This window comes from Cinclus cinclus, chromosome 7 (genome assembly GCF_963662255.1).
Source record: "Cinclus cinclus chromosome 7, bCinCin1.1, whole genome shotgun sequence".
Taxonomy (NCBI): domain Eukaryota; kingdom Metazoa; phylum Chordata; class Aves; order Passeriformes; family Cinclidae; genus Cinclus; species Cinclus cinclus.
In genome coordinates, this window is record NC_085052.1 from 21,581,084 (window position 1) to 21,592,150 (window position 11,067).

At 37.9% G+C, this 11,067-nt stretch overlaps 1 protein-coding gene across 1 annotated transcript; it reads left to right on the forward strand.

The window, feature by feature from the left end:
• The first annotated feature begins 5,529 nt into the window (after positions 1-5,529).
• On the forward strand, positions 5,530-10,809 carry SAMD8 (sterile alpha motif domain containing 8). Its single transcript, XM_062496546.1, has 5 exons — positions 5,530-6,095; positions 7,875-7,970; positions 8,658-8,775; positions 9,442-9,592; positions 10,505-10,809. Exons 1-5 carry the CDS (start codon positions 5,530-5,532, stop codon positions 10,807-10,809), a joined length of 1,236 nt encoding a protein of 411 aa, XP_062352530.1.
• The last annotated feature ends 258 nt before the right edge of the window (positions 10,810-11,067 follow it).

Here is an 11,067-nt window from a genome sequence, read left to right on the forward strand (position 1 = left end):
CAAATAGTAATGCAATACTGTAGAATGGCATCCTAAGATAAGTGGTGGAGTACTTGATCAGTTGTTTAAAAATCACTTGTGTGTGCCTTGAATTATGGCAGTAGGATAAAAATTTTTGTTAGCTGGTTAGTAGATTAGGAGTTGAGCTGTGTTTAGTGTTCACTTGAGTATAGTACAATCTGTTTACGTTAATGAGGTGTAAGGGTCAGGGAGCAGTATGTATTCTGATCATTTTGATGTAATATGTAACTGTACTTGGTGGTTCTTACGACAGACGTTTAATTTTCAGAACTTTCTGTAGTAGCTGCTGTCAGTCTTGCATGGAGGTGTCTCAATAGAAGGACTCTGCTGAGAATATAGAGCTAATATTTGATCCACAAGCTGCACTTGAATAAATAATTCTCAAAATACTCATTTTCCTTGATGGCATAAAACATAAGACTAAACTAGCGTTACTTTGAGATTTCTTATCTTACCTTTGTGCATAGCACTAAGACCTTTGAGTACAGTTAAGCTACTGCTGATCTTCTCACTTATGATACCAAAGTCCCTAATTAGAACTCAATGCAAGTTTTACAGGAATATTTGTACATTTGAAATTATTGTCTTCTTGCTTCAAGAAAATACCCTTTTTTGTCTCATGGTGGGCATTGTGCTGTGTTTGATTAATTTTATATGCAGTATGGTAGCCATTGTATTTAAAAACTCTTGAAAAATCATGTACTGTTTTTGCATGTGTTCATTTGTCCTTCTGCTAACAAAATAGCTACTGTATTATATATATCTGGTGGCCTTTAGAAGGTAAGGGCTAGGTCACTGGATGTTACATGGCAGTGAAATCTTTGGTGCTATTTGCTTTAAATAAGCACTGAAGAATTTAGAGTTTCCAGGAAGAACAGGTGACGAGCTTCTCATGTAAGTCAGAGTCAGCAGAGTAGCTGAGCCTTGTGCTGCATAACAAGGCAGCGCTGTGTGTTCTTTTTCCAGCACAGCATTGCTAAGTTGGTGTGTGACAGTAGCCTTATTATTGCAGGCTGGCTCAGCACATGTTTTTGTGTGGCTTTTTTGTACTGGGGAACCAAGGCCACCAACTTTGGGCCTTGTCCACATGGGTGAAGAAGCAGCCTTTGCAGGGAACAGCCTCTCCCCTGAGGTGTGGGATGTGCTCCTAAGCCAACAGACCCAGCGAAGGGGGGGGCTGAGTTGGAATGGCCTGTATTCAAACTGCAGCTTGAAACCTTCACACAGAAATGTAGGATTAAATCACTTGAGAGCTGATCTTTCTTCAGCATCCGTCCTAATATTCCTCTCAAGGATGGTGGGAATTGAATCTGGGGAAAAAATTAAGGGGCAAGGCTCTCCCAGGTACCTGAGGGCAGGTGGTAAAGCAATAATGTGCTAGTAGAGATTTTGCATGTGTGTCTGGAATAAACAAAATCAGTCAGCACTCAGCTAACTGCTGCAGACCTAACTAGGTTGTTTAACCCTTCACTATGACTCTGCTGAAATCAAGTTTGCAGCCTAATGTTAGTGTGATATTCATGCTACTTTTCCTTGGCTAGAGTAGTGATAAGCAGGTTCAACTTGCCACATATTTACCTCAATATATAGTCTCAAAGTTTGTAAGCTAGGAAAGTTAGGGAATTAATGGTTGACTGGCAGCGATAGAATCATGGACAGTCATGTTGAGGGAGGTTAATTTTCTCTATATATACATCTAGGAAATTTTGCTATCAGCTAGTATATATATAGGGTATATATACGTATAGGGTATACTCAGCCTCTCAGAGGCATCTTATTTCTTAATAGCACAACCAAATTGTAGGAATGTTCATGGCTCATGAAGTGATGTTTTTCTTTTAAAAGAGTAAATGCTTATACATATGCAGTTCATATGCATTGGTATTCATGCTGTTAATTGACAGGCTGGTGCAAGAAAATGGGACACACAATACATATTGTTGACAAGCTTGCTAAGTGTTAAGTCACAGTACCAGGAAAATAATCAACTAACTAGCTAGAGACATTGCTGATGTCAGGTGAAGAGTATATTTTGCCCTCTGAAGCTGAAGTCTGTGCTTGCTTTGTGTTACTCATGTGTGTTATTCATCATTAAATAATGTTACCCATTATTTGGTTTCAGTGATAAAACTAGTAACATGGAAGGCAGAGTAGTTACCAGAGCTGTTTTCTTTCAGAACACAGGTGCAGTTAACTAGGGGACTTGGCTTCTGCTGCATTATTCTTACATAGCAGTCTAGTGGTGTGAAAGTTATGCAGCATTCTTCAGCTTCAAAAATGAACTGAAGCACTTGCTCACAGTGATCTGTACTGTATTCCAGGTGTTGCTATTATTAAGGAAGGTGCCTTTTACCTTTTAAACCCCAAAAGTGTCACCAGCTGAGTAGTCTGAGAGGGAAGGGTTTAAGTTTCAGGGTTTAAGAAGTTGCTTTGTCATTAAAAAGTGAGTTTAACTGTTGCTGTTGGGATCAAATTACCTACCTGCTCTGTGTAGTGTTTTAAATTTGTGGTTTGTGGTTATTTCTTTGTCTTTTCCAGTTGGTTGTGTCTTGCTGTTGACAGCATTTTTAAACAGAGCAGGTCCTATCAGTTGCATCTTGAGGTTAATGTAGACTTTCTGCAGGTCCAGCCCATAGTGACCTTTGATGGGTGTGTTTGCTCAGTGTTGTAAGGTTACTTTTATTGCACATTTGGTAAGGGTTGATTTTATTCCAGCAATGCCAGATGGAGGAAGACTAGGCTGCTGTTGGGCTACTTGGCTTGTGGCAAATGAATAGAGTTCTCTTAGGGTCGGGACAGTTTCCTGCCTTTGTCCTCAGAAGTTGCTTTGGTTAGAAGACAATATCAGTAAGTTGAGTATATTTGTGGTGGTTTTACATTCACTGCTTTTAGAAAACTTGTGATGATTACTATGTTATAAAACTCGTTGTGATTAACAATTTTTTTTCCAGTATTTCATCTGTACTTCTGAGTAAAGACAGCTGGAAGTTCAGATAAGCAACTCAAGTTTGTTTATTTTTACTGGATGTTTTGGATTTAATATAAGAACAGTGTTGATACACTCATGTTTTAATTGTTGCTCAGTGGTGCTGACCCTAAGTCAAGGAGGTTTTGGTTTCCCCTGCTCTACCCATGAGGAGGGGCAGAAGGAGCTGGTAGAGACACAGCCAGGACAGCTGACCTGAACCTGCCAAAGGAATATTCCATACCATGGAATACCCTGCTTGGTATATAAATGGTGGGGGAGGTCGGCCAGAAGGGGCTGACCACTGCTGGAGAACTGGCTGGACAAAGGCCAGCAGGTGCTGAGCAGTTGTAACTTGTCTTTCTTAGGTGTTGTTCATCTCTGTTATTTCCACTGTTATTATCACTGTATTTTACATTATTACCATTATGAAAGTATCTCAACCTGTTGGGTTTACCTTTTTCCAGTTTTCCCTTCCATCCCACTGCAGGGGGAGTGGGCTAGGGGCAGTGAGTGGGAGTGAGTGAATGACTGAATGACTCTTATTGCCACCAGGGATTAAACAACAATCCTGGAGTCAAGTAAAAATATGTAGTACAAAAAAGGTCAATTAATGGATGATTAGTTGAAAATTAAATGTCATAATTTATTTTATTAGCTGTGACCAAAATAAATATTTCAGCTATTTTTGAGCTACACATTCAATACCCTTTTATATGGAGAAAGCACCATATAGTATATGCAGATATTCTAATTGAGGTTTTTTTTGGGTTTTTTTCTTTTTTTGGGCAACTACTTAAATCAAGGTATTAAAGCTTATATACTTACTGACTGTATATGAGGTAATGAGAAATTTTAGCAATGAATTAAGTACGTGTTGTTAATATACATTCTACTCCTGAGAGAACATCTTCAGAAGTATGATGCCCTTAATTATTTTAGAAGGGTAAGTGTGATTTGTGTGCTCATTTTTCTTCTAAAATATTATTTTTGCGTTGCTGGAAAATCTCATTTGGCAGATTGAATCTTCTCTGATATAATATAAAATAGTTCACGGTACTGTTAGATGAAAGCCACAAAAAAGGTTGCATCCAGTAATCTTATTAAGAGCACAATAGGTAATGTACCTCCTTAAAAAAATAAGTGAGAAGGAAAGAGGTTCTGGTTTTGGAAGAGCTGTGCCCCTGAAAAAGATGCAGAACTGTGCTGAATATTTATGATGGGTTTGAGTACCAGTTTACTATAGACAGAAGCTAAATAATAGATTAAATGCACTGTTTCCTTGCTTTCATTCTGAAAGCCTTGAATGATGTATGTGGCAGTAGTGTATTGTACTGCCTTGTATTTTCTGAGATTTGGTTGGCATGATTGAGGCATTTTAGTTAGACTGTTTTTTCGAGTACAAAGGAGCTGTGAAATTGTAGCTGTTTCTTAGATGATAGCTGTACATGAGCCACCAAATATAAATTATGCACAAATCCATTCTCTATTGCTGTGGGTCTTCAATATTGCATAAACATTTTAGTACTTTAACTTCACTGGTAGCCTTTCAAAGTTTTATAATGTGTTTCACGTAATGTCCTGTGGTTAACTTTTTCCTGGTGGTTGTTCTGTGACTTGTCACCACCATGTGACTAAAATGTTGCTGAGCTGTTGCTCCTTCCTTCAAGCAATATTCTAGAGTCAGGAACACAATTATTGAAAAATCTGTATGAAGAGAATACATCTCTTACCGTTTTGGTGTGTTACTATGTTATCTGCTACCACATCAATTTTCAAAATGCTTTGAAACTTAAGCCAGTGCTTCATTTTTAGCAATGTTATTTTTGAAAGCTGAGTATTTTAAAGGATTCGCCATTCAGTAAGTCTATACCTTAATTACTGGGACCAAACAAAGATAGATATAGGATGGTTGTACCATCAACATACAACTAGGGTACTTCAGCTCAGTGCTGTTGCAGATATCTAGACTTAGATTTACTTGGAAGGAGTGGATGAATGTCATGTACTTAAAGCTTCAGTATGTATTTTAAAGCAGTAGGATATATTGGACTGCATTGCAATGTATTGTTTCATCTTTAATTCAGTTTTGTGTGTCTGCTGGCTGTACTTCCTGGCATAGTTGATGAAGTGCACACAGTGGAAAAGTCTAATGATTAAGCTGGTATTTAACGAGTAGTATTTGATTTTCATTGCCTAATGTAATTTTAAAAAGCAGGTTTTATTTATTTATAGCAAAATTAGAACAGTATACTGGAGACATCTAGGAAATACTCTACTTCTTGAAAACTTAAGATTTCTATTTAGGAGCAAATGAGATAATCCTCATTTAGTTTTTCTTGAATATAAAAAAGGTGTTTTTATATTACTTACCTTAGAAGTTAGGTCTGTTCTGTAGCTATCTCTTATGCAAAATGTCCTGGACTAATTAAGCATCTAAAATTGCACAGCAGACAGTGGCATTTCAGTAATCTGTGTTAAACACTGGTGTTGTCTCTCTCGGCTGTGCAGCAGGTCAGTGCGATTGGTGGATCACGGGCAGGATGGCAGGCACTAACCAGCTTTGCATTCGCCGTTGGACTACCAAGAACGTGGCCAAGTGGCTGAAGGAAGAAGGCTTCTGTGAATACGTGGATCTTTTGTGCAACAGACACAGGCTAGATGGAATTACCCTGCTGACACTAACTGAGTATGACTTGCGATCCCCTCCTCTGGAAATCAAAATCTTGGGGGATATCAAGAGGCTGATGCTGTCCATACGCAAACTGCAGAAGCAACACATTGATGTCCTGGAAGAGCTGGGTTTCACCAGTGATGGTCATGCTGCCACAGTTAGTTCAATACTGGGGGCAGATTGGTTTTGTAATGGTGAAGTACCTCGGGACTATGATGGACCAATTAGTGACTTGAATGGTGATCAGTATCAATATGCAAATGGAAAAAACAAACACGCCACACGCAGACTGGACCCAGAGTACTGGAAGACAGTTCTAAGTTGTGTGTATGTCTTCATAGTGTTTGGCTTTACATCATTTGTTATGGTCATAGTACACGAGCGAGTACCTGACATGCAAACGTATCCACCTTTGCCAGACATATTTCTAGATAGGTAAGAAATTTTCTTTCTAAATAAAATAATAATGTGATGGTTAAAATATAGCCTGTCTTTTCTCTGTTTTCAAAGTTTCATGTGTTCTCAAAGAAAGTTTCATATACTTCAGAAGAAAGTTTCATGTGCTCTAGAAGATGCCTCTGCAAAATAGTAATAAAAAATCTAGTAAATTCTTCTGCTAAGATGGAAATGCAGATCAGTTAGATGCAGAGATTTAGTTTTAGGGGAAAATAGATTGAGCTGTTGTTCTACCTAGTTATATTTAGTTTTACATGTTAAACTCATTACAACACAGAAATTGTTTGGTCCATCCTCACATTCTAGTAAAAAGCATAATGGTCAGCTGGCATAGATAGCAGCTGTATGCATTTTCTGAAATCCAGTTCCTGCTATGAAGCTTAACATGTCTTGATATTAAAAAGACTTTGGATGAAAGAATGCTTTGGTCTGTGATTAAGCAAGGAAATTGTCAGGGAACAGCATTGGTACTGTATTGTGATTGTCTTCCCACTGTCAGCTTGCTGAAGATGGTCTAGGGAAACTCTAAAGTAGAATGAAAAGACCAGCATCTCTTTAACCAGGGTATTAAACCACTGTTGTGACTTAAGGAGTACCTGTTCATTTTTAAAAATATTTTACTTCAGGCAAAGAAGAGACACAGTGTCAAAGGTCAAATTCTAGTCACTGACAACAGGTTTAATAGAGGATAAATGTTCCTTTTGAGGAAGTGCACTTGCACCATGGAGAACTTAACTGCCTAGAGAGTTTTAAAAGATGAGCTAAACTATTAAAAAGTTCAGCCTTTGTGATCTTCCTCTTCCTGCCAGTAATTTCCATTTTCATTAATGGCTTTCAAGAAGTCAGTAAGACTCTATTCTTTTGAGTAAGTAAGAATCCCCCATAAATTTAGATATAACTCATCAAGGACAGACCATATCCAGCAGAATGGAAGAGGGGAGAAAGAACAGGAGCTGTGGCATTACTGGATTTTGTTCCAAGGGTGCTGCCGTGGTATTCAGTGCACAGGAGGATGGGGGAGGCCAGAAAGCAGCAGCTCACAAAACAGTGAGAGGGGATTACTACAAACCTCGTGTTTGAGTGATGCTTTGCTACCCCTTTGTATCAGGGGGAGCATAAAACTATGAGGAGCAGCCTCTCTTGACATCTGTTGATCTGCATTTTGGTGACTGAGGAGTGGAAATTGTTACTGGTGGGTTGTGTGTGGAAGAGGGTTTTAGGTCTTTTGACAGGGAAGGCTGAAAGATTTTCATATCGTGATTATCACTGAAGTTTTGAAAGCAATTTTTATTTTGCCTGATATTTTCTTGTGCAATTGTGCTTCATTGCAAGTGTTTAAGGTTTTTGGCCTTGCAGTATTTAATTTATTGCACTGACATACCATTCTTGGCAAGCATAAGCAGCATAATTGACATGATGCAAGTTTTCGTCAGAATGAAAAAGGTTGTTGTGAAACAGTAGAGGAACACATCCTGTTAGTAAAGTCATGTGTAAATCAAGAGAGCATAGTAGAGATTTTCCCTGGTTTAGTGAATTCTGTGTAAACTGGAAGCACATTATTAGGAAGGAGATGACATAATATATTACAAATTCTATTTCATTTAGTCCAACAAAAGTGTTTTTGGCTGTAGTTTATACTATTGTCAGATGAATGCAAATTAATTTTGAGGTTAGAACCTCACATGCCTTTCTTTTCAATACTGAGACTAGGAAAAAAAATTGGCCTTTGTATTAATTTTCTTTTTTCCTTTTTTTTAGCGTCCCTAGGATACCATGGGCTTTTGCTATGACTGAAGTATGTGGTGTAATTCTTTGCTATATTTGGCTCCTGGTTCTTCTGCTTCACAAACACAGGTAGATTTTATAAAATCCAAATTAACTAGTACTTTGATGCAAAGACCATAACAAGAATGTATGATGATTGTTTAAGAATTTCCATTCCGTAAGACTCTTGTCAACTCCTAGCATGTCTGTTAAAATGGATTAGGGAGGATTTAATCAAGAATGATGGCCTGTTAGTCTTTCAAAGGAGTCATCTGATTTTGCTTTTCTACCATATTTATAAGTAATTTCCTTCAGAACATAGGTATTTCAGAGAGTTGTCAGTATATACACTCATGATATAACACTTTTGTATATAAGAAAGTGCTACAAGAGTGAGTTAGCACAGGATGTCTGAGCCAGCCTGGCAGTTTGCTTTCACAGAGGCAGAGAAAATGCTTTTGTGTCCATGTGTATTTTAAGTTACATTTTCACAGGTTCATTGATTTTTATCAGTTTGCCAACAGAAGGTAAGAGTGCTGAAGCTAGCACAAGAGTAGCTGCAGAGCTGGAGCTGTACCTTTTGAAGACAGTAAGCTTGCTACAATGTCTCACCCTGTCATATGGAACCATGTTTTTACAGTACTACTTAATTAAAAAAAAAAAAATTGTTGTGAAACTTGCAGTGATGATGACAGGAGTTAATGGGATTAAGTTGGGGTGAGGTGAAATGTTTTAATCATAACTTCCCTGATCTCAGTTCCTGTGTACTTTTCCCAGATCTATACTTCTGCGCCGGCTGTGCAGCCTCATGGGGACAGTTTTTCTATTACGTTGCATTACAATGTTTGTTACCTCACTCTCGGTGCCAGGGCAGCACTTGCAGTGTACTGGAAAGGTAAAAACTTCAAATGCTTTACATTTTTTTTTCCTGCTTTCTTTTGTAAAAAAATTCTTAAGACATGATTAACGATTGCGACCATAGTGTTAGATGTGTGTTTTTTAAGAGCATCATGTTCTTACACTCTCTACAGAGAAAGTCAAAGAGATGTGTGCACTTAAGCTTTCATGAAGAAAGACTGAAAGGGAAGTAATCACTTCTTTGTCTTGTTGGTTGCATAGTTTTGGAAAAAACACCAACAAACTATTATTATTTCACCCCTTCTCATAAGGGATATTCCTTAGAACACAGGATTTTATGGTTTCATCCTAACTTTTAGTTAGGAGACGTTTGAGCTGAACAGATAGAAAACTTTACAATGACACATTTGGGAGACTGAAATTCAAAAAAAGGTGGCAGGCTCTGTGGGTAAATCACTTGGAACAAAATACTTGCTCTGAATTCCAGTATTCATAAGAAGTATGATGAATACCATTAGTAATTGTTGTTACTAATGTGACTCATTGCCACAGTGAAATCCAAAGATGTGTTAACCTGCATTTTAATAAAAGACACAGCATGATAAATGGCATTAAACATAGTGCAATACAGCTAACTTTAGGGACATACTGTTTGGTCAGTGCGGTTGGGACTCAGTAAAGGTTAATATTACTGTTTTTTCAGTTGTATGGCAATGTTTGGGCAAAACTCCAGCGGGCCTTCGCAATATGGAGTGGCTTTGGAATGACTCTGACTGGTGTACATACATGTGGAGATTATATGTTCAGTGGTCACACTGTTGTCCTGACCATGCTCAACTTCTTTGTCACAGAATGTGAGTACAGAGTGTCAATACTCAAATGTCCTTAAGAGTATGTACAGAGGTGTGAGAGTGTAAACATTTGAATGTCCTTAAGTATTAAGAATATCTGCTCCTTGACCTCCTCAAAAAGTTCAAAGTGTAACATTTAAGCAAACATACAAATTCAGATTGCTGTGCTCTTTCTCAGGTTTGTGACAGTCAAGGCACAGCAAAGAAAGGAACATCCTCTTTGAATGGAGGAATGAATAAAGCACTTTTCAATGAACATGTGAGCCAAGAAATTAGAAAGGCTTTCTGGCTTGCTAATGGGAGAATACTTAGGAAGATACTTAGGATTGTCTGTTACTTTTTCCCTTCTCTAGACGTCTGCCACTGACTCCTGTCAGCCGAAATACCAGGTGACAATTCTGTCCATTCAGTATAATCCATAAAGCCAAACACCAAACCCCATAATGGGTGAGAATATATTCTTCTGTGAACATATTCTTCCCTTCTGTGAACACCAGCAGTGATTTGATACACATTACAACAAGCAAAGATAATTGGTTTGAATTCAACTATGATGTAATGACTGCAATAACAGTAAAGTAGCTTTCGTTACATCTTTCTCCTTATAACATAGAACGGTTATGATTTTCATTACAAGAAGTTGGTTGAACAAAGAATTCTGCTTTGCAGGGTTCTAAACCATTTAAGGATGCTCTTGTTAATCCAGAAATGCATTTGTAAATGAAGTCACGAACTGATAGGCATACATGGTTTGTGTGATTGCTCTTGTTGGATTAACTGGACCTGTGTACAATATTTCTGAATGAAGAGAGTAACTTCATCTCATTTTTGGATGAAAAATCTGTATAAAAACTTGGAATGTCTAGGCCTGCATTTTGAGACAGTCAAGGTTAATCACTTTCTGTTTTCTCCTAGACACACCAAGGAGCTGGAACTTCTTGCACACCTTGTCCTGGGTCCTGAATCTCTTTGGAATCTTCTTCATTTTGGCTGCACATGAACATTATTCTATAGATGTTTTCATTGCCTTTTACATCACTACAAGACTCTTCTTGTATTACCATACATTGGCTAATACTAGAGCATATCAACAGAGTAGGAGGGCAAGGATATGGTTTCCAATGTTTTCTTTTTTTGAATGCAACGTTAATGGTACTGTTCCCAATGAGTATTGCTGGCCCTTTTCAAAACCTGCTATTTTAAAAAGATTAATTGGTTGAAGACTGTGTGGGTCAGTTCAGATTTTTATGAAGCATTATGACTAAGATCCTACAAGGGGGAAGTCAAGTAATATTTTTCACTCCATGATCTCCTTGCCTTGTTTCTTGGATTCTTTTCCATAAAACGGGGTTCCCATACTTTACAGGCATGTGTTTTGTTTTCTCCTTGTGAAAATAGAAGACAATGCAGGAATGGGTAAAGGCTATCAGTGAAGCATGAATACAAACCAGAATACTGTTACCCTTGGTAAGGTTCTG

Excerpts from the sequence above, each read along its gene's own strand:
- SAMD8 (XM_062496546.1), top strand. The coding sequence starts at position 5,530 with ATGGCAGGCACTAACCAGCTTTGCATTCGCCGTTGGACTACCAAGAAC. Across the intron at positions 7,971-8,657 it reads CTTCTGCTTCACAAACACAG|ATCTATACTTCTGCGCCGGC; the intron begins GTAGATTTTATA and ends TACTTTTCCCAG. Across the intron at positions 9,593-10,504 it reads CAACTTCTTTGTCACAGAAT|ACACACCAAGGAGCTGGAAC; the intron begins GTGAGTACAGAG and ends GTTTTCTCCTAG.